This window comes from Hirundo rustica, chromosome 6 (genome assembly GCF_015227805.2).
Source record: "Hirundo rustica isolate bHirRus1 chromosome 6, bHirRus1.pri.v3, whole genome shotgun sequence".
In the NCBI taxonomy this organism is placed as follows: Eukaryota; Metazoa; Chordata; class Aves; order Passeriformes; family Hirundinidae; genus Hirundo; species Hirundo rustica.
Genome location: NC_053455.1, coordinates 23556651 through 23580257, shown reverse-complemented (window position 1 = coordinate 23580257; position 23607 = coordinate 23556651). Strand labels below are relative to the sequence as shown.

The following is a 23607-nucleotide window of genomic DNA, read 5'->3' as shown; positions in this document are numbered from 1 at the left end:
TAAGCTAAAATAATGGTTAAACACCCAGCAGGATGTCCTGGCCTTTGGATCTATTACGTCAGTGTTGATAGGTCTTCTCACATCGCTCCATCCCCAGCCACACACAGGATTCCTGCACCTGCAGCACTCAATCTGTGAGAGCTGAGTTGGGATGTAACCTTTGCTATCCACTCTTGAAGTCTCATCCCTGCCGAGGATCGGGGAATGACCATCCGGGTGATTTTTAGTGTCCACTGTTCTGCACTGGCTCCATCCCTCCACTTGCTCGCTAGCCAGAAGACTAGTGGCTGTCTGGGAAGCAGGAGCACTCCTGGCCATGTAAGCATGATGTCTGACAGCAAAGCCAGTGACTTCAGGGGTACTGTGGCCATGAATCTGTTCCACATCTCTCACGTGGCACTATAAGGGAGGAACAGCTTTCACAGACTCCTCATTGAGAAGGGATGTGGAGTGCTCTGCCTGCTTTGGCAGCGCCGGGACTCCAGCTCTGCAACAGCAGAGCTCCAAAGTCATGGAGAAGGCAAAGCTCCAGTGTCATTATCAACTTGTCATTTCATCCCTGGAATAGTTTGGCACATTGCTTTTTAGAAAGCCATACCTTTGAAAAATTACCCTGCCAAGGCTACAGGCAACCTAATACGCTCTGCCCCATCGTGATAGCCTCAGCCTCCAAGTATGTTCCTCATCCTCCAAGGCCAACATTTGGCTCAGTTTTGCAGATGTGGGTCTGTTAACCATTCCCCTCAGCTCCCTCCCTCCCTCAGAATTCTTTCCAATTTGTCAAGATCTTTTCTGGCAATAAAGGATACCTTGACTCAGAGTAGGAGCCCAAGGGGTACAGGAAAAAAAAAAAATCATCTGACTTGGGTCTTTTGCCTCCAAAGTCCTAAGCACCATCAGTCCTTGGTATGCAGCAGCATTACCCTCTGTTGACTAATCTGCTGGTCACTTCTACCCTGGAAAATCTTAGCCTCCTTCCAGATTTCTTCCTCTCATAGAGGACCAGCAGTAAGAGATAGGATTTTTCCAGCCTGACTGTCTTCTTAATTCCTGCCTAGATGTTTAGTTTCTGCCTAAATGAGAGCCTTTATGCAGGTGAAAAAAAAAAAAAAAGAGATTGTGTGGAGAGCAAGTACCAATCCCACCAAGCACCAAGCACTCAGGGCAGCATTTCTCAGGATGCTTCTGAAGAACAGAAAAGAGAACAAGTAGATTTTATATGGAGACTTTTAGATCTTCATTTCAAACACTTCTTGTATCAGATCAATTTCAATTAATCCCTTGTTTCCTGCTAGCACTGGTGACTTATGGGAAACATTCGCAACTAAAGAGAACAGCTTTGATTTTACTGAAGTACCAGTTTAAACCAAAAAAGGCAACACACAGTCAGGTATGAGAAACTGCAGTAATCCACAGGCACAAAGGAGCTGAAAGCAAGATAGATGACAATCCTAATTCAGTCATTAGGAAAACTCTCCCCAGCATTTGATCATGTGGCCTTAGTGCTCTTCTAACAAGTTTCTTTTTTATAGAACTGCTATATAAATTGTATTGTCATAAATGTCCCAAATGATATATGTATAGTATATAAAATAGGCTATAAACTGGATTTTCTGTACTACCTTACCTACCACATGTACAATGTATTTGCCCTGCACCCTGCTGTCTTGCATGGAGTCTCAGATTAAGCTGACAGTAGCAGAGCTCTTCTTTCAGTTAGAAGGAAAAGTGCATTTCAACTGCCTAGAGGCTGCATTAAGCCATAGGAATGGCTCCCAAGGAGGTGCAGAAAAAACAGGTCTAATGTAAAGACCATATTTGGAGTTTAAAAAAGGGGTCTGAAAGCCAGCTATTCTCTTCTGCTGCTCTGAAGGGTATGCAACCCCCTAGAAAGTAAATACATAAAACATATAAACCAGAATGGTGCTGACAGCTTTAAAACACTAGAAAATAAAGCAACTGAATCTGGTGCCAGACTAGAGAAGGTATATCATGTAATTTTAAAATAGGAGTATTTTTATATAAGAAAAATGGCATTTACACTCCTCTTGAGTAGCTTGAGTTTTTCCTTTAGGCTTCTCATCCAGCTTGCCAAGGACTTTTGACTGTGTCAAAGCAGGAAAGGGGCCGAGATCTGGAGCTTATGGAGATCTCATTGTCCTGAGTGACATATTTTCCTTTTCACATATTCTCACCCGGAGTGGCACTGGCTTTTTTCAATTTTTTAACAATGTCTCAGATATCTACTCAAAGTTGGCTTCGGATCAAGGAACGCAAATGTTTGGCCACCTTGTAAAAACCATACTGCCAAAGGGAAGCACCTTTGAAAGCTGCAGTTAGGGCTTATCTGCACTGAGAAAATACACTGTTCAAGTCACAAGCATAAAGGCACCGTAGTGGCCCAAGGCTGGCACTGGTGTTTTACCCCGGGAATTCAACATCACGCACGATGGATCTGCTGGGCTGGTCCCTTACCAAATGAAGTGGGAAAGCTGCCACAGCCTATGCCGCAGGAATGCACTTAAACAGGGGGATGCTTCCCATCAAGGGCTGGCTTTTATTTTCTCTGATATTTGGATATTAATAAATTGTAACACTCATAAATAGGGACTGAGTGGCAGTCATAAGTGAGCAGAAGGGCAGAAGATGCATTCAGTAAGTATGCAGCTAGTATAGATCTCCTCCTAGTGCAAGACATATGGTGGACAAACAGTTTTGAACACTCGTCAGCAACCCAAGTAAGGCAGTAAGCGAGTTCCCTTTTTCTCTCATAAATGTGGAAAGTTCAAAGCTGGCAAGACAGGAGGCTCCAGATCCTGCTTTAACAATTAAGACAAATCTGCCTCTGTTTGGAGCAGCATCTTTAAAAAGCAAGTGACCTTGCAGTGAACTTTTTGTTCTATCTGCTAGTCCTCAATGACAACAAGCTCATCAAGCTGATTTTGCCAAGCCACAGTTCTCAATGTCGTGTTTTAAGCGGCCACCCCAGGGCAGACAGCTTTGTATCTACCCATGGGCTACACTCCCCTTTGCAAAGGATCATGCTTGACATTTGACTACCACCAGAAAAGGATTTTCAAATGGAACAGAACAATTTTCAAATGGGGGGAAATACACTTTCTCCATCCAGCAACCTCTGCCATACACCCAAGATCCTCCCATCTGCTTGCTCCCTGCTGTTCCAATCCTTCACTTCCAGGATAGAGAGCAGAGATTTTGGCAGAGGCTGCCTGCTGGCACGAGGTTCCCAGTGTTCCCAGGCCAGGAGCACTTGCCACAGCTCCTCAAGGGCTGCATATAGCCCTTCCTCTCATCGGGAAGGGAGGAGATGTCTCCTCCAGGGTGCTGCAGAGGAGAGTCTGAGATCAGAAATCAGTGGGCCAGGCATGTTGCAACTCAGCCTTCTTCCTTTTCCATCCTGAAAACACCAGGCAACTCCCAGCAACTGCCTTGCCTAAACAGAACTCTCTCAGAGGAAGCTCCCTGCCCTCAAGAGCTTAGCTGCATTAAGCTGTCTGCACAGTGTCTCAGCACCTTACACCACAGCTATGTCCTTTTCCCTTGCCTGCATCACTGGGAAAATGCTTTGCAGGTCCTAGAAGCCTCTCCTTCTCACCCCAGAGGAAGGATGCCTAGCTTTGCAAGCAGCCATCCTCCAGCACATACATCCTATCCAGGCAGCACAGCTCCCTTGCACAGCTGCTGGCTACAGATTTATGCACAACACTCCTGGCAGAAGGGACCTTCTCAAGTGGCAGCAACAGGACCCTCCACACACACTGCCCAGAGTCAAAGGCATCTGGTCAGCCATCCTGAGGGTAAGGGGCAAGGGAACAAACCCTTTCCACTCCCTGCTAAATAAACATGAATTCTGCTGATACTCCAGCCTTAGGAAAACAAAGCTGTTTCCATTTAGCTCGGCTTCTGGGCTGAGGTGCAACTCCACCCGCACAATCATCCATCAGGGCTTTGCTTCTCCAGGCAGAGATTCAGGCTGAGGTCAAGAAGAGGGAGGATTTGCAGCTAGTCCACACCGGGAGGGCCTCTAACACCCCCAGGATTTTGCTCTCCAGAGCACTTGCTGTTCCAACCAGCACAGAATGGGGGCCTCGCAGCTTCTGCAGCAGCTAACAGGTCTCCACAGGCTCCTTCGGAAGCCTGACTCCAAATCTCCACTGAGCCACAGACTGCTGAAGGAACTTGGGAAGTGCTACTCATTGCTTAGTCTGTATTTCCAGGGAAGGCAGTTTGAGCATCATCAGCTCTGGTCTCAGCAAAGTAGATCCAGAGCTGCCTTTCTCCTAGCCGAGTCCTTCCCTGGGCAAGAGTTGAGCTCAAGTAAGACTGAATACTTCTTCTTCTTTAGTCCCAGGAAGAGAGAATGCACACCACAGAGGCAAGCCAAGGACAGAGTGTTTCTTGCCCGGTACCTCTCCAAACAGAAGCACTGATGGGTACATGCAACTCCACAGCACTGATGCCTGTGCTCAGCACAACATTCAAGCTGACCTTCACATCCACATCTTTCCAAGACTGCCAGCATACCCAGAAAAGGATCTATGACAGCTACAGTGGGAATACCCACAGGTCCATTCACTAGCCCTCACACCTGACAGGTGAAAATACAGACCAACCAGTACAACCAGTTGCATTTGACTGGTACCACCCTGCTGCTCAAAGAGCTGCCACTTCTCACCAAGGGTGAGAAGGTACCTTGAGGGTAGAGGACTGACAGTAACATCTCCTGCTGTCCTAGTTGCGCTGCCTGGGCTCTCCTGGCAGGGAAGCCACAGAAGGCTACTTGTCCTCCCAGAGCTCTGGAGGGCCTGAAGCAGAACCAGAAGCACATACATACCAGAAGCAGAAGCATAAAACAGGCAGCTGTCTGGTCGTGCTCTTCATCAACACTTTATGGGCTCCTACAGACTCCCAAAGATTTCCTACCTCCAGACCAGGTTACTCCCCACATATGTCGTGATAAGTAGCAAGTCCAACTAGATGAGCATAAGAAATCATTTTAAAGTAGTCCTACCATTCAGGTAAGTGGGGAATATTTTGGTCCAGGCAGTTCCTAACTAACTCAGCTGGCTGCTCTCTTCACTCTCTCAAAAGACTCACTTCAGAACACATTTAAACCAAAAGCAGCCAATCTCTTCTTAGAGACCAGGTCTCTGTGAAGGATTCGTGGGTTTTGTTGCATATTTATAGGGAATCTAATATAGTACTGTTTTAGCACATGGCTTCAGAGCTTCTGAGCGTTAGCTTTGTACAAACAAACACAAATAAAGCCAATGTGGATGCAAATAAACAAGAAGAGAATGCAAATTCACTCATGTGAGGATTGATTTCCTGTCTTGGCACAGCAAGACAAGGCTTAGGTGTCTATAAGCTCCCACTCTTGTGCAAGTCCTGCTTGTTAGCTGTGCAAATGTACAGGGAGGCTGGGGACCGGGTGTTTGTCCTGGAACTAAGAGTGTTCTCACAACCACTGACCTATAATCACCTGTGTCCTCCATCCACTGAAACATTCAAGAGCTGCTTCTACCTCTTCCTTATTGACAAATCAGACAAGTAAGCCAGCTCCCGTGAAATCACTGCTAGTGATCACATTAGAAAATCACACTAGAAAAAGTCAGTGTCCACCAGCACAACCCGCCCTCATCCTCGAGCAGACCATGGACCTGACAAGGCAAGGCTGCTCCTCTCACACTTGACAGTGAACCGAATTCCAGTGAATGCAGCTCTGAGTTTGCAGTGCCTAAGAAGCAGTCCTCATACTTGCAAACATGAACAAGCTCTACCCAGCTCTTTTAAGACAAACTTCTTGCTTTTGCTGCTACAGCCCAACTGTATGAAGAAGGTTTCAATCCAAAGGCACAGAAAGTACTTCAGTGGAAAGAGATGATGTTGTCACTGCAAATTCAGACAAGTCTAAGAGTGTGGTTTCATGAGACAAATAACCAACCTAAGAAGTGACTTCCCCACCACCAAAAGGGGAGTCCCCTCCTTTCCTCCCCATCACTGCTAGACTTGCAATTCTGTCCAGTTCTTCTGGTCTCGTGATCTTCCAATAAGCCAATTTATCCCACTGAAGTGGCAGAAAATTACCCTTGATTTTGCTGTGTTCATTTTTTTGCTGGTTTACTGAACTGAGCCAACTCACACAGAGACAGATGGGGACCAAAAAGCGAAGCAATGGGAGGACATGACCAAGACCTTGGCTTTGGCGGTAGATGCTCACTCTTACAGGCTCTGCAGGTAGCCCAGAAGTTGGCTTCCTGAAAGGGACACTCAAAAGCATTTGGGAAACAACTCTTCTAACAGCAACAAGACTTTCAAGTCACACAGTACTACACCATGTTATAAGTTCCACAGACCACAGTGAAAATGCAAGTGACTGAATTGTACAGAAGAACACCCAGGGGCTGAAGAGAGGCATTTTCATGCAGACCAGTGCCAGGGTGCAGGCAGCCCTCCACTTGCCTGCAAAGCAGGGCTGTTAAACATTGCCTGGGCAGCACAGCACCCAGAGGGGTGGTGACAGCTCCCTCTTGGAGAGACACACAGCAGCTTCAGAGAATCCTTCAGGACATCTCCAGAAGGCAATCAGTGGTGGGAATATCCCGGTGTCCTACTTGCGGCCATTGCAAAGGACCATAGTCAAATTCTCTTGCTGAAGCAAGGGATAAAGGTGACATCCTATGGCCTTCATGGGGAGGGAAGGAATAACAGCACAGTGTGGTCCTTAATGGAGTCCTATTTCCTTGGGACAGTGCCAGAGGATTTAAGGTACGGCGGGCAGCTGGGCATTCAGCAATCCCAGTTCAGTGATCACTAGATGCCATGTCTGACTGACTGGACAAGAATGCTCTGCCAGTGCCTGCACAGCCCTCTGTCCTCAGTGCAGAGCCTGAGGTCATGTTCCTTACTGGGAAAGCCTTCAACAGGTGCTGTATCCCCAAGGACACTGCCCTCCCTCCCCTCCAGTCCCTCCACGCAGAGTGGTAGCACAGAGGGGTAGGAGGAGGTCATCACCGCAGGGAAACTCGTCAGCAATGCCCAGGATTACAGGCACGTGAGAGGGCTGCATGCTCACTTGGGCAGCAAGCCTCTCTTAGAGCAGCAATGACGGGCTTGGCCACCTCTCCCTGCCAGCATCACCTCTGCCTTTCCTGAATTTGGTTTCTATCAGATAATCTTCCGTTTGGGCACCAAGATATGTTGGCTTCAGTGAACTACTCGGTGCCAGTAAAATCTTTGCCAGTCATTTAAGCCTCACCAAAATTGTTGACAAGGTCTAGAATTGTCACCAGCCCATGCATTGCCTCTGCTTCAAAAGAGACAGAAAGGCAGTAGCCACTGTAGCAGCAATGGGCATATTGGAAACAACCTACAGGAAAATAGAAAAACAAAGGCCAAACTGCCCTCTCCTCAGGCAGCTCCAAGTGATGCTGACAGAGAAAGGCAAAAGTTCAAAGAAGTAAAGGAGCAACGGAAGTTACCTCCTGGTTAAGCACCTGTAATTTGCTGTAATGTCTTCCTGACTGTGACTGAGGGGCTCCTGCTGGAAGCCATGAGAAAATTCTCTGCTTTGATGGCTACCAACAAAACCAGTCTTTCTGGCCCAGCAATTGAGTGAACAGCTCCAAGAAACACACGGGCCTTTAGGGGTGATGCAGTCTAACACTCTGCTCCTATGTTACAGAAAAGTGGAGATGATCTAAAAAAATCCCAAACAAATAGTATGTGTGGGTTGTTGTACAGCAGCAGGCACTATTCTCAATGCTCTATCCCCACCAAGCTGCTCACACAGTAGCAGTGCTTATTTGGGAAAGACACCTCTCCCATCTTTATTGCCTCATTCAGCAAAAACAGCTACAGCTCCAGCAGGACGTCACAAAACACAAAGTTTTGTGAAGGAGTGGTAGCTCAGGTACAGGAGCATCTCAGCATTGATCTGAGGCAGGTGTGCTGAAGTGCTAAGTTCTTCCTCACCCTAAGGACCAGATGATACCACAGATGTCATCCTGAGCTTAACACACTCCTCAGAGTCCCTCCTGCATGGACCTCTGAGATCCACCTTTGCTTCTGTACCCAATATGCAGGCACCTGCCTGGGTACCAAAATGACCCAAACCACAGCAAAATTACTCAGAAATATAGAACAAATGGCTCAATAATTGATGAAGTCTGCTAGGAGACAGTGAGTGTCATTGTTTCGCTAATACCAGCACCTATAAGCACACCTCAGATGTATGTACCCTTCTGTGGGTACTACCTGGATATATTGCCCTAAACATACCCTCTTGGGAAAGAGATTTACCCACGCTCCTCCCTGCCGCTACCGTGAAGGCTATTCACCAACAGGATGAGGGCAAACTGATGACCTCCACAGCTCCCCTTCCTCACGGGATCATCATTAGCATGCTTCCTTCCTGTGTGTGACAGGGGACTGTGACAACAAACTGAGTCCCTTGGAGGGACAGCCTGACCTGACCCCCTTATGTCCTCTACCACAGCCTATGGAGGAGTTTTCATCAAGAGCCAGGTTGCCTGGTCTCCTGAAGCAGAGACTGCGGCCCAACTGATCAAGGTGTTGGCTGCCCGCGGGATGGGCGGAGCGTGCTGCCAGGAACCGGTTTGACTTACACAGCTGGGACGTGCCGTGGGACGGGCGCCTGAGCCCCTTGCGGGGGGGCATCGCGCCCTGTCGTGCTGGTCCTCCTCCGGAGAGAGCTCGTGGGGGGCTGGAAGGCAGCCGCGGCGCCAGGCGGGTGGTACTCCTGCTCAGGAACAACTTCTTCACACCGGAAGCCCTGGAAGCCTGAGCGACAGGTACAGACCTGGGGGCGGCTGCAGGAGCCCTTGTTCTGGCATGGCGGGTCGCAGACAGCTGAGGAGACACAGAAAGGCAGTTAGTGGACACAGGGCTTTAGCCCCACGGTGGTGACGCCCAGCTGGGGCAGCACAACTGGGACGGTCCCATCTCATCTCTGCAGGCAGGTGACCTTCACGGTCTTGGTGTTACAACTGCTGTGGGCCCCTAACACAAGGTCACCTCCATCCTCTGCACTCTTCTGAAGAAGAGCTCTTCTCCAACAACACTCATTTCAGAAAGTTCAGAAATGAGCAGCATGGCGTGCAGAGAGCACGTGGCCACCAGCATTGAACAGGGTGCTCTGGACAGGAATAGGTCCTAATTCTCAAAGCAAGGGATTGCATGTTACCTTTAGCCTGTTTTGGGTTCTGATTTGCACAGTGCCCCTGGCCTGTCCCCTTCAGTGCTTTCCAGCTTTCCTTCCACAGCTGATTTTGGAGTCACTGTGCTCAAATTCCTCCACTGCTACAGGGACTTACAGTTCATTAACCTTATGCCTAAATCAACCTCAGAGCTTGTGTGTTCCTAATTACAGCACATCAGCTTCAGTTTGCGCCCCGGGAGGAAAGTGCTATTAATTATACACAGGACCCTAACACTTCCCAAGTCAACAGATGCCAAATTGGGTTTATAACCCAGGCAGTGGCAGTCAGGAATCCACAGATTACTCCAGTAGGACCGGGCTCATTGTTCTGAGCAAGGGTAATTGAAAAGGCACTGGAAAACAGTATTGTCCTCCAAAGAAAGAAGGTGCCAGCTGGTCAAAGGGCAGTGAAACCTTGTTGGACAACACAAGGCAGACATTAACCTCCAGCCACATGGAAACCCTGTGAACGAGTTTCAACCCACGAAGCCACTGCTTCTGCTGAAATCCCCTCTCCCAGGACTGCCCCGGGGAGGCTGCAGGGGCATCTCACCACCTTTACACATAGCTGCAGGGCTTTCATGAGCGTGTCCCTCCCTTTCTGGCTGTGCTCTCCTCTCCTGTGAGATGCAAGCACGCCTGTGAGAAACACTGCTTCTGGACAACAAACATACGGACAGCTCTTTCCTCGTGTGCCATCCGTACATCATCCTGCTGTCATCAAGTGAGAGAACTCCTTATGCAGACGCTTGAATTCCTTTCACAGCAGTATAACCCCCACAACCCTTCCCTCATCCCAAAACTAGCTTGCCATCAGCTTTTCCTAACTAGACCAGGGATATGCTCACTGGAATGCTTCATGTGACATTTATTACCATGTTAACACTCAGGAAGATCTCAAGGAAAAGGAGACCCCAAGTCACGTAGGTCTGTATAGGTTAAAGCCAGAGGTTTTGATGAAATCTCCCAGTAAAATAAATCAGCCAACACTGCAGTCTCTGGAACAGGGACAAAGTCCTAGTCAGGCAGGAATTAAGCGTCTCTGGGAAGTCTGGCACTCCAGAAGTTGATGTAATTTATAATACAAAACTCAGCTGTGATTTAAATAGGCTGCCAGTCCCTACTGTTATCTCCCAATAAATGCCTGTTTTAACAAAGGCCACCAGCCCAGGAAGCCTGCCATTGAAAACAACCACTTCACATGCTGAAATACTGCAGAGCCACGATGCTGGGACAGGGAACCACAGCAGTTCTCACAACCTCTCCCACCAACAGAGTCACCTTAGACTGTATCCTTCAGCAGGAAAGTGGTGATAAGTGACAAGGCACTCTAAAAGGCCCCTAAGGCAGTTTACATAGAGAAGAGGAAGAAGGGAATGGGATTAGTCTTCTGGTCTCTTCAAGCAAGATGAATGGGGAGCTGCCCTAGCTGAAATATTTCAGCTCTAGGATTAATCCCCTTCCTAGTTGCCGTTACAGACTCGGGAAGAACTTGAAAGAGCTCTAAAATTTGCTGGTTTTCACTCAGTTCAGCTATGAAAAATAAGTAGAGCAAATCGGTCAGTGGCAGCACTGCCAGTGACAAGTGTGTGAAATCACTATTCAGGCCCCTCAAACCATAACACTGGATGAAGAAACAAGATGGTTAAAATACATATATATATATATTTGAAATCTTTCTCTTTTTTTTCCTGTTTTCTGACCTCAGGGGTTACTTTGAGGTGTTGCTCCCCAGCTCGGGGTACTATAAACAGTTTCTGTTAAGGTGACAGGCACTCATCTCTTCTCACTGGAGTCCCATGTAATCACCTGTTCCAGGAGCTGGGGATTAGGGGAAACAACAATAGTCATCTCAAAACTCTTAATAAAAGACTTGGAGCACTACTGAACTATCACTAATAGAAAATCTGGTTTGTTCAAGAACATCTAGCAGTGCCGTCACAGATCAAGTCTAATCTTGAGTCAATGAGGTAAGTCCTCCCAGCAAGGTCACACAGCAGGGCTGACTGTGGCATGACTCTGACCACCCAGCCAGGCCTGTCAGAGGGGAATGCCACCAAGTTCAGCCTTTTCATTGCTTTGCAGGCACACCTGGCCCAGGGTTGAGCATTGACATGCAAGGTGACATTCAGTTACTGAGTCCCTGAAGCTCTGCTCATGCCCTTCATCCAGGAGAGTGATGTCGATCTTCACTGTAAGCGGCTCCTGTGCAGTTCCATTTAAAATGCAGGGGGAACCTGTCCATCAGCTAGGGCCTCCATAGGAAAACTGAAGGACTTGTACCACTGGGGTTATTTAGTCCTCTTTCTCATGGAAGAGTTATGTATGTAAACTCAGTTCTAACTTATAGCTCTGACTGTGGGAGCACACCCGCAAGGGATGGACAATTTAACACAAGGGAGATCTGTGCAGACAGGGAGGTAGAGCAACAGCAATAAAGGAATAACAGAGAGATAACAGAACTTCAGTGAAGAACAGCCAGGGTTCAAAAAGCCCTATAGCCACTGTTCAGAAGAAAGACAAAAGTAAAGGCATGTGAATGTCATTTTGCAGATGTGAAAAAGCCCTAGGGGTGCTAATGGGACTGTCTGAAGTCACGCTGTGAGGCCATAACAGAGCCAGAGACCCAGCCTGGAATCCCTGCACCTTTATTCACCATCTTAACTGCAAGACCATCTGTATAAGATTGGAAAGTGCATTCATTTATTTAGTCCTTCCTGACACACTGATTAAAAATGTTTCTTTTAAACTTTAAAATATTCATGTCAGGAACAAAGCTCATTCATGCTGCATTCCCAGTCCAGCCCAGGGTACTATCTCTGGAAGCAGCAAAGAACTGCCGTGAATAATGCTGATGAAAGTGGAGGGTGATAAACTAACGTGGGGAGGCTGAGCATGACGAGCTAAGAGGCAGCAGCTAAATCACTGACAAGTGTACGCTGCAGCCACTGCAGCCCCTAAAATGTGGCCAGTGCAAGGGGGCATCTGGCCAGCTTGTGTATACAGGTTTCTTCTCCACCAAACTAAAAACACAATGGCCAGAGTCTCACTCCAGAACGAAGTTAAACAGGCAGGAGGTTGAACCCTTCAGGCCGACATTCAGGTGCAGCTCCCTATCCCGAATTGCCCCTTCTGTGAGAAGACCTCTGGAGCCTCACCACAGCTCAGTGTGATGACCTAGAAGTGTGTGGGTAGAAATCAAGCCCACTGCAAATAGGCAAGGTCTCCCCCTAAACTCCCTTAGCTCATTTCCACTTTCCCAGGAGATGTTGTTGCTCCAGGGAAAGATATTTATCTTTTTATCTTCACAGTCACAGACTGTCTGAAAATTCCACAAGTCCTCATTGCAGCTTTGGTCTTCAGATCTGAAACATACGGAGAGACAATTCCCTAAGGCTGGAGTTAAGCCATATGCAGGGATATTTAAAGAATAAAGTGCCTACAAAAGCACGGATGAAGGAAAAAACCACCACCCTTGGTAGGTGAGAGGAAGTAGATTATGGCAACAAATTGACCTATCCTCTCTCCTGTATCCGGTCGCAAATCCTTTAAAACCAGGGATCTGTCCAACACCTGAATGCCAATTCTTCCATGTTTCATCACTCCTAAGAGGTTCCCTCTGGCTGCATTTCTACCCCACTACCTTCCTTGATATGCCACATATCAAAAACCACGGGAAGAGACATTAAACAATGTTACAGTACAGAAACTTAACGGGGATGGGCTGTCCAGCTTGCCTTGGCAGCTTTAAAAACAGCTGAATGTCTCCAGCAGCTCGAATTCCAGCAGAAAAGCCCAGGGAGGAGGTAGCTGGGAATTAAATTATGTTTACACACCACCAATCTCCACCGAAGTCCTGCCTGAGCTTTACCATCCCTGGTCAGGGGGCCACTGTCAGGCCTCATCATGTTGACACTGTCCTTTTAATGAATCCTTGGGAACGAGGGCTCAGCACCTGAGCAATCCCTAGGCAGCCTGCATGGCCGCAAGCCCAGATCTACTGCTCCTACCAAAATCCCTAATGAGAGAAAGATGCTGCCATGGCTGGCCCCGCGCTGTGTTTACAGACACTGTCTGGCAGCACAGCACGCTCTCTACCGTTTGGCTTCTGTCGGCATGGGGGAGAGGGAGAAGGGAGGTGAGTCAGCCCTTGGCCCCCCGCTCCCAAACAGCGATTGCTAATGCAATTACCCCAGCACGGCCAGAGCGCCGTGAGATCCCGCGGCAAACAAAGCTGAGCCTCCTTCGCTGCCTAACATCTGGGCAGCGGCCGCCACTCGAGTGAAGGCAGATGCTCTCGCCTGCCCTGGGCTGGGGGTTCCCGGCCGGCCGGCCGCCTGCGCTCCGCGTCCCCGGCCGACGAGCGGCACGGGCAGCCCCGCATCTCCCGGGCCCGGGCAGGGCCCGCGGCCGCGGTGCCTGGGAGGGCCGCGGGTGAGCTGCGTGGAGCGGCCCTGTTGTTCAGGGACAGGGCCCACAGCGGGGTTAGTCTGCGCCTGCGGAGCTGCTGAGGATGGAGATGACGGTGCGCTCGTCTCTGGTGGCACCGCACCGGCGCCTTCCCAAACATCCTCTCTTCCAGGGAGCCCGCAGTGACCGCAGCCCGCGGGGCTGCACCGGGGCTGCCTGCATGAGCAGAACACCTCGTGCTTCCTCCGTGGGTAGGCAGGAGGGTCTTGGCCAGGCAGTTTTGCACTGCAGGAGCGCCCTGCACTTCACTGGCATTTTAGGCACCCCACGCTCCAGCCCCAGCCATCTCTGCCCTTGTGCCAAACCCATTAATTGCTTTCTTTAATGGCGCTCAGATAATTTGCAGCCCCGATTCCCCGCTCAGCATCAGCAACGCTCACCCACATGAGCACAGCCCCAGTCTGCCGGTTCTCAACTCCTGGGACTTTCACAGACTCGTCTTTGCTCCAAGCAGGACAGGTGAGAGCCCAAGGTTCAAAACTCACATGTAAATTGCCACTGCAATGCCCTGCCCCAACAAGATCCTGCCACGGATGGATACTAATATCAGTAATGAACTAAAACCATAATTACTCTGTGTACTCGGACTTTGCTGGCAGACAGGAAGAGCTGACCTACAGCCTGGTAGTCACACAGCAAGGCTGTGGCACTGCCTCCACATACCCCATTATTTATCTCCTGTCCTTGCACGGTGCATGGGAAGTGTGGGGGATCACAGCAGTATTCAAACACTTTTTAAGGATGCATTCCGAGACTTGCACTGGCTGACACTGTCATACTCACGTTTGATGCAGTGGTTTGTGCCTGGAGCTGTGGTCCATCCTGGGCAACACTGTCTGCCACAGACATTTGGCCTAAGCAGAGAGACAAAGCAGCGTGGTTAGGAGAGGGGGAAGCTGAGGTCTTGCTGCAGCCATCACCTCTGAGTCACCCACAAAATTATTTCCTGCAGCATGTGATATTTCCTTCCAGATGGACCAGCAGCTGAGATCAAAACCAATGGGACAAGGGCTGAGTTGTTTAAGTGCTTGGAAAAGAAACCCCCAAGGATTGTGAATGCTGCAGTGTGAGCGATCCCTGAGAGAGGAGCTCCCTTTTGAACTGGCATTATGCTGGATTCCTGGCACGGCACTCAGAGGAACCATTTTCCTCCTGAGAGCAATTGGAGGCCAGCAGCCAGAGATCATTAAAGATCTCATGGTTCTTCATGGTATTGGGGTGTAAATTTGCCCCGATTTCAACTTTGGTCATAGTATCTTGACTCTGCAAATGTTCTGAGCTGCTTCAGCTGAAGAAAACACTTCATTCTCCACCAAACTGCTGCTGCCTGTTGCTGTTCATTGCTCAGCCCTGCCCTGGGAGGGATGGCCCATCAGAAGCTGCACTCTGGGATGCTCCCCAGCTTGCTCTCCCTTTGCAAACACCCCAGTCCTGCATTTGTGATCGGTCTCTAGTGCAGTGACCCAGGGGGCTGAGTGCTCTCTGGTGCTATGAAATTTGTGTCCACGTGATGTGCACAGAGCTACACTAATTCCAAGATGCTGAAATCATTTCCATGAGTTTTGAATCCAGGATATAGCTGCAGTTACTTTTTGACTGCCCTTACATAAATGACATCCTCCCCACCTCTCTGTTCTTATGTGTTTTCAGGTAGGGATGACTGTCAACATACAGCTATCATAGACAGTGCTGGGCCTCTAAGAGGTGCTCTGCAGTGCCCAAGCAGGCAGCTAATGCTGCATCCTCTGGTCACATCATATTTAAGTGTCTATAATGAGAAGGAATAACAAGTTCCAGGGTGCTCTCCAAGAATATTACTCATCATGGAGGGAAGATTTTAGAAATAGGTAACTTTTGGATGTCTAGGTACATGAGAAAGAACAGTTGTCAAAAGATAGAAAGTTAGAAATAGCCTGAAAGCTCTGGAAATCCTCTGGAAATGAAGTGAGGAGTATGGTTTATTTCTAATGCTGGACAAGGCAGTCAGAGCCGCTGACACAATTTACAGGAACCACAGAAACATGCACATTTGTCTTCTGGGTTGACTTTAACATGAACACAGCAGGGTCAGAGGGAGATCCTCCTCTAAACTGGCATCCTCCTGACTCCTGCATCCACATGGCATGAGATGAGACTCCAAAAGAGCCAGAGCTCAAGCTGTGGGGCTCACGTTTTAGGAGAGCCAGGGACAGTGGGCAGGTATGCCAAGGATTCTTCTGGTGTTCACAAATGAAGCTGCCTGTAGAGGTACAGTTGCTCCACGTGGGAAAGGGAAGTGGTCTGAGAAGACACATCATTTAAAAGCGTTACCTAGTCCTTCAGGATCAAAGTTTTATTAATCTGGGCAGATTTTTATAGGGAGAAAGCACTTCAATTTCCTTGGTGTAACTTCCTGCAAGCAGAACAAACCAACATAATTCTAGCACCCACTCATTTCTGTTCTGACTGGGCAAGAGCACCAATTTCCAGTATTTTGTCTCTCAGTCCAAAGAGATGTATGAGTCTCTTCCTTAAGACATCCTCAGTAAGCATACAATAAAAAACAAAACAAAACAAAACAAAACAAAAACAAAAAAACCAAAACAAGCGAACAAAAAAAACCCACCAAAACACCACCACCCACCCACACAAACAAACAAAAAAATCCTTCCTTTATTTACTGCATAAGAGCTCACAAGGCCTTAAACATTGTTAAAGTGTCCTGATCAGTAAAAAGAGAAAACCATTGAGCTGGAGCAGATCTTTGGGCAATTAAGGTCCAGAGAGGGACTCTAATCCAAGCAGCAACATAAGCATCTTTGCTTACACTGTCACAGTTCCCATTCTTCCTTTGGCCCAGGTGAAACACACCTCATAAGTTATATTCAGTCTGTTCAATGAGCAAAGCCCTTGCTCTTTCCCACCTCAGCTCATCCAGAAAATCACGTTTCTTGTAGGCAGAACAGCTACCGTCTCCAGAGAAGCTGTTTTGGCCTTGAATGATACTATTAGTTCTTCATGGGATTAAAGATTAAATTTTATCTACATCTCTTACAGGCATGCTGGAGGGAGCATGTTGCTAGCTGCTCTCAGTGCCAACATCAAGCCAGAGGTCATAGGAAGAAAGACACGAGGCTAAAATAGACAGGGGCCCAAGCCTGAGCAGACAAGAGCACCCCTGAAGTGGTGAATCCCCTGTTGGGTTCAGCACAAATCTCTCATTAATAGAGCCACATGAGTACCAGCCCCAGGAGAAGGGGTTGGTGTTGATGCCAGCACTGGCCAGAACAATGCTCCTGGAGGGAGGACAGGACAGCATGCCCAGAGGGGAGCAACCTGGCAGGGGTGCCCTCAGAGGCAGGGGCAGAAGGAGTACCTGGATGGGAATGTTCCTTCCTACCATGAGGTCCTGGATGAGAGAATGGAAAGAGACGGAGGCAGGGAGGACCTCCAAGACTGGAAATATGCAGTTGGAAGGAACAACATGTAGGCAGTGCTGGTGGGTAGAGAAGAACGATGACTATTTCCTGAAGAAAGCCCAGTGAGCAGGAGCTCACGGAGCATGAGGCACAGGTAAGGAAGAGTATTAGCTGCAAGAAAATAGCTATGGGAGCTTTGCTGCGTGGGACCCATTCCAGAGCACAGCTGGTTCCACCTAAAGCATTTTGTTGTCATTTGCCTGGTTTGAAAGCCACGTGGTTTGTACTGCCTTGCAAAGAATTCAGAATGAATCGCATGAAGTTTAAGGAGCATGGCAAGTTTACAACCTTGTGGGATGGCGCTTGAGAGAGACTGGTGGCCTCCACATCCGTTTGTCCTGCTGCACGTGACACAAACACTTTAGGGAAAGATGTGGCTCAAGCATGAGCCCCCTGTGGGGCATGTCCAGCCCCAGGCCTCTCCACCCAGTGCTGCTTCTGGAGAAAAAACAAATGACAGGGTCCCTCCAGGTCTGGTGTCACCATAACCAGGGTGACTCCTGAGGAGATACCTGCAGACACTGAACAATCTCTGATCACCCCTCATGGCACAGGGAACAAAGGCTTCCGAGGCACCAGGCAGAACTGGCTGGCAAGAGGCCCTGCTGGGTGCCGTGACACACCAAGGCCCTGGCACACCTAACAGTGACATAAGCCAGAGCCATGATCGTAACTTTGAAGCATTCAGCAGCTGCCTGAGCTTAGCATCCAGGTTTCCTCCTGCTTACCCACTCCTTGGAACAGGAAGCGCAGCAGCAAGGAAATGGGAGCATAACTCGCACCCTCACCCAGGGCAGCTTGGGCTGCAGAGGGACCAGAGGATGAACGGGTATGTGGAGGGGTCAGCAGCTCTCCCTGCTGGAAAGAAATTCAACAGTCAAAGAGAAGGGAAGACGTGTCCTCACACGGGTCTTGCAAGCTGAAGTTCCACTGAACCTCATACTGGATCACGTTCCATGGGATGCCCTAATCCCAGCCCTAACACCAATTCCAAAGCAAGCCTTCAGCAAATCAGTCTTTGCTATCTGTCTCCTTACCAGTGGAAGAGGTGAACTGATGTAATTGCCTTCCTAAAGGTCAGGTCACCTAGCACATATGCTGTGAAATAAAACATTGCTGAGAACAGTCAAAGGCACTGAGATTTGATTGCATTTAACACTGTGCTGCTATACAGGGTACACGGTCAACTTAGCACCTTCCAAAATAGTCCCCAGCCCAGCTCAGACCAAAGCAGACAGAGACCATTTCCAGTAGCCAGTTCCCCTTTTTGAAGAGAAAGGGCATTGAATAGCCCGGACAGCTAAATAGCCACAGTGCCAGAGAAAACCCTAAGGCACAACTCAGTGCACTTCTGGGAAAATGCAGAGTGGGGCACTGGATCCAGATCTCAGCCTCTGCCTCAAGTGCCAGGTGTACTCTGAGGTCTCCAAAGACCACAGGCAGCAGCAAGCAACTGCAAACCAAGCTTTGTCTTCATTCTGTGGCTAGCATGCATCATTCATGCCCAGGTATAATCCCTGGCATGCTGAGCTTGGTGTACAGGAGCTCCCAGGCACTATTCACCAGCCTGCTCCTTTTCTGGGATAGACAGCTCCTTGAGACGCCCCACAGAGCTGAAGCCAGTGCCACGAAGCCTCCCTGCACCCAGAAGAACCATTCATAGCCCTGACTGGATGCACTGGCACAACCTTCAACTTGAGCAAAGGGGCTGCCACAAGCCACTCCTTCATCCCCTCCTTTGCTGCTGTAGCCGGAGGCCACCATCAGGATTGGACTCGGGCCGTGCAGAGGTACCCACTGCAAGCTCATGTAGTGTTATCTTAAACAAGAACCAAGCAGCCATAACAGGCACCAGGGGGAAGAAAGACAAGAAAACAGTAGTAAGATCGTGGCTTTTACAGCAATGATCACATACCATTTCTGAAGCATAAGGCAGAACCCTTTTTTTTTACCACTTATTTTAATAGCAATCTATGCATCATCTTTCAGCTTCACACAGAACTCTGTGCTGCCAGATATGCTGACTCCATTCAGACCATGTACAGCATCCTCACAGGAGGCCAGAGGGACCATTAGATCATCAGGTCTGCCTTTCTACTGCAGGAAAGGGAACTTCATCCAACAGCATATGAAATGTTTGCAGTCAGACCCAGTGAAGAACATTAGCAAAAGGCTGTTGGCATCGATGAGTCACTGAAAACCCTCTGCCAAGTCCACATCAGCATTAACTGCCTCCACTCCTGAGCAATCCTACAAACACATGGCAGCAAGAACCTATATGCCACAAAGCCTGGGTAAAGCAGGATTATACAGCCACAGATGGTGTCTACAACAGCAATTAAACATGAACTGGGGTGCAGAATGCCCAAAAAGAAAATTGGAGGGAGAAAGAATGAGTCTAGGACTCTCTGCCTGCTACCTGGGAAGGCTGACGTGCCCCTTGAAACTGCTCAGGCAGGTACCAAAAGTAGAGGCTTCCTCAGATTACTCTCCCATTACCCACCCTCCTCATCACTGTCACCCACCCTCCCAGCCATGGGGCAGAGGAACAAGGGGGGACACATCTCAAGGGACACAGATGTAGAGGGAGATGCCCACAGCGTCCTCCCAGCAGGACTGGCCAGCCCAAATTAGGGATGCATCCAGCACACAACTACAGTCATAGTTAGCATGTGAAAGGACTACCCCACCCCAGAACACTCAAGAGGAAAATCCTTCTAGTCAGGGGAGATGGAGAAACAGGGATTTTAAGCTGAGCAGACCAAAGCAGTGATGTTTTCAGGGTTGGATTGTTTCCTTCACTCAGTGTCAGAATTCAGTAATTTTCTGTGATGTTTGTTGGCATATCAAAAGTCACCTCACAGTGAGTCTTCTGGGGAAAATATTAAAACCCAGCTCTTGCAAGTCCTGAAGTTGGATGCATTCATGAAATTGTTTGCACAAGTCACACTGCAAAAAGGTCAGACGTGAGCAGAATGGCAGACACATCTAAAGAGTCCCCAGGAAAGAAACCCAATCTTGGGTATGCAGCTATCAGACAAGGTGAGAAAATAATGATCTAGAAAAACAGAGAGTGCCAATAAATGGGTTTTTTCAACCACAGAACTCTGCAGGGCCCCTGAAGGTACCAGCAGAGAGCTCTGAGTGGGGAATCTGGAAAGGCAACACATGCAGGAGTGGAGATTTTTAGCTAAAGTAATTGTATAAATAAATAATACTGGGGTTTAGTGTGCCTACAAAGTTACCTGAGTTAGAGAAAATGAAGGTTGTCATATCAGAGACTGGCAGGAGTTCGGTGTAAATAGCAGAACAGAAAATATCCCACCTGGCACAGAATGAAACATCACAAACTGAAGTTTTTTAGGGGCCCTGAGTTTCCTGGATGAAAATGTGTCTGGTGCAGCAAGGAGCGTAAGAAGATGAATGAGGCGGAAGGACAGAGTCTCACAGAATGGCTGGAGGCAGCAGCAGCTAGCTTTCCATGAGGAGCAGCACCGTGTGGTTACTCGTGGACAACTATTTCAGCTAGGCTTTCTCTTAAGCTCCAAAGACAGTAGGGTATAGAGAAGCTTCAAAAGTGATGCTTTGAACTCCAGAACAGACAGAAATCCATTACAGGCGCTTTTCAGAACTGAAGTTCTTGTGGACTGGAGAAAGCTCTGTATCCCCTGCCTTGATCTTCCAGTGCAGAGCAGAGGCAGAAAGAGCAGCAGAGCCTGCATGAGAAACGCAGCACTAGGACACGGTTCTTCCTTCCTCTAAGCTTGGAAGCAACTGCACTCTCAGATATAGATGATAACAAGTAAACTATGTGTCAGTGCTGGATCAACCACCCCTGTCTACATGCTGGATTAAGGGATGAAAGGTACTTGCAAAAAGGTTCGGCGCTCTTCTGAGCACAGCGTGAACCTTGGGGCTGCCCGTGTGCTCCTGACAGCAGCACAGGCCAGCTGTTGTCACCAGAAGCAGCTGCAGTCTGAAAACAAACATGCTACGTATCAGATGACTCAAATTCAACCAAACTGCTACATGATCCCAAAGCAACACTGACAGCATTCCAAATGCAGAAGGGGTAAAATCTTTCTGAGCCCAAAAAAGCCCAAATCTGGCTGAGCAGGACTGGATTTTCCCAACACTCCTTTTCAGGGTGGCTGAAAAGCCAAGATAATGAGCTGGTAAGCTCAGAACCTACATGCCTAGCTGTTAGTGATACTTTATGTATCGTACCTAATGGAAGAAGAGTGACCTTGGTGTTTCTTTGGATCTGTTGAAGGAAAGTACACAGAGTGGAACAGAAAACATTTCTGTCTCAAAACTTTGCAAGGAGATGAGTATGCGAGAGAGAAAAACTCAGAGACACACCTTTTGTGTTCTTGTGAAGCTTCCCAGCAGATGTTGGCAGAAAACATTTCTGCCCATGTCAGAGGGCTGTAAACCCAGAGCCTGCCTCCATAATCCCTCTAGCAAGGCTCCCATGGAGCTGACACGCACAGTGCCACATGGGCTGGTCAAACTCCTGCGTGTTTTGGTAGCCCTGCCCAAGTGGCAAAGGAGCTAATCTCGAAGGGCATCAGCCACGGGGGAGCAGCGAAGGAACTGCAGAGGAAGGGGCCCTGGGCTGGAGTATATCAGCCCTGTGCCAGACGTCCCGCCCGCAGGCTCCTCTCACAACCGAGCAGCTGGCCTCGCCATATGATATCCCCTCCACCTCCACAGGGCCGTAGCCAGAGACTGGAGCTGGAAGCAGCCCTGCCAGGCAAGTCAGAGGAAGCCTTCTTCGGCTGAGCCAACTCAAGCCATGGGAAGCTGCGGCGTGGAGCGCTTACAAGGGGCCCATTATGGGAGGAAGGAGCCAAGAGGCCAGGTACCTGCAGCAAGACCGGCAGCAGACAGACTCCGTACCGCAGAGCCAAGCAAGTCCCTCCAGCTCCTCCACCACCTAACTCATACCACATCTTTCTCGGGCGTGCCCCACCCCGCGTGCCTCCCCGGACGGCCACGGGCTGTGCCCGCCGCTGTCTGCCCGCCGAGGCCCCCACGTGCCAGACGGGCGCTCCGTGCGGACGCTCCCGAGCCGCGCACCCCGCGGCCGGCAGAGCGCGGCCCGGCGGCCCACGCACACTCGGTTACGCGCCCCGCCTGCGTGCGCACCGACACACGCGCACCCACCGGCGGCTGGAGCGGCGCGGCCGCAAGTGCGGGACGGACGCGCCGCACCACGGCCAGCACCGAGCGGGCTCCCGCGGCGCTGCGGCCCCGGTCGCGGGGGGATGGAAAAGGGGATGGAGGACGGGGCTCGGGATGGGATCCGGCCCCTCCGTTCGGGGGTCCCCGGAGCCGGGACCACCGGTGCTCGCGCTACGCGTCCCCGGCAGGATTCCACCCCCCCACCCCGATCGCGGCACTTACCCCGCCATCCTCCCTCTGCCGCTTGGCTCCTTCGCCCGGGGCACGACTCGCGCTTTCAGCCCGCTGCCCTGCCGCTGGCGGGAGGAGTCCCGCCCGTTCCTCTGTCCCGCGCCGGGACCGAGCCCGGCATCGCCCGCCTGGCTCCGGGCCGTGGGCGGCCCGCGGTCGGGACGCTGCCTCCGGCCGTCGGCACCGCTCGGGCTCCCCGCGGCGGCCGCGGAGCCGCGATCCACGTGGAGGGCTGCGGGGAGGGGCCGTGACGGCGGAGGGGACCGGGACGCCGAAGACGGGCCGTTCGCCGTGCCCACCGCCCCCAGGGCAGCCCCCCGGCTCCGTAGCCGCGCCGCCCCCCCGGCCCCCGGCTCCAGCCTAGCCGCCGAGTCCGGCCGACAGCGGGCGAAGCCCAGGAGGACGGCGAAGGTGAGCGGGAGGAGGCTGGCGGCGGCGCCCCGCATGGTGTCAGCCGGTGGCGAGGGGAGACGGGCGGTGCGGAGCGCTCAGCGCCCGGCTGGCATCCCCCGGCGGGCGCGGGGCACCGGGGACCGCCGGCTCTCCGCCCCCCGCTCACCGCCCCATCCCGTTCCGGGACTCCGACGGGACCTGCCGCCCACCGGGGCCGGGGGCGCGGAGAGCAGTGCTGAGGCAGGGGAGAGGGCTGCCGGGCGGCCCGCGCAGGAGGAGGAAAAGGAGAAGGGCGGCCGGCCCCGCTCTCCGGGCTGCCAGCGAGATCCCGCGCTGCGCAGGCAGCTCCAAGCACCTTCGCGCCTGCCTCTGGCACTAGCAGCGCCTGGAGGGGATGGAGGGTTTTATTTTTGGAAACCTCCCCCTTTGTGTCTTTTTGATGCTGACATCCCCCCTCTCCAGAGGACACGGCTCGGCCCCCCTTCTTAGGAGAGGAGACATTCCAGCAACACCCACTTTGGCAAAGGGAAACAAACTACAACAGAGAAGCCTTAACCCCTGCCTGGCCAGGGAGACCCGGCCGCCGCTGGCCCGGCAGCCGGCGCGCCGCTCCCGCAGCCCGCCCCG

At 50.5% G+C, this 23607-nt stretch overlaps 1 protein-coding gene across 1 annotated transcript in view; it reads right to left on the bottom strand.

The window, feature by feature from the left end:
* Nucleotides 1-23033, bottom strand: part of LTBP2 (latent transforming growth factor beta binding protein 2) — a 70540-nt gene extending 47507 nt beyond the window's left edge. The window contains exons 1-3 of the mRNA XM_040067635.1: nucleotides 22579-23033; nucleotides 14495-14565; nucleotides 8649-8892 (exon numbers count right to left, since the gene is read on the bottom strand). Of these exons, the coding sequence (XP_039923569.1) occupies nucleotides 8649-8892; nucleotides 14495-14565; nucleotides 22579-23033 (770 nt within the window). The remainder of the gene's footprint in view (nucleotides 1-8648; nucleotides 8893-14494; nucleotides 14566-22578) is intronic.
* Between the last annotated feature and the right edge of the window lie 574 nt (nucleotides 23034-23607).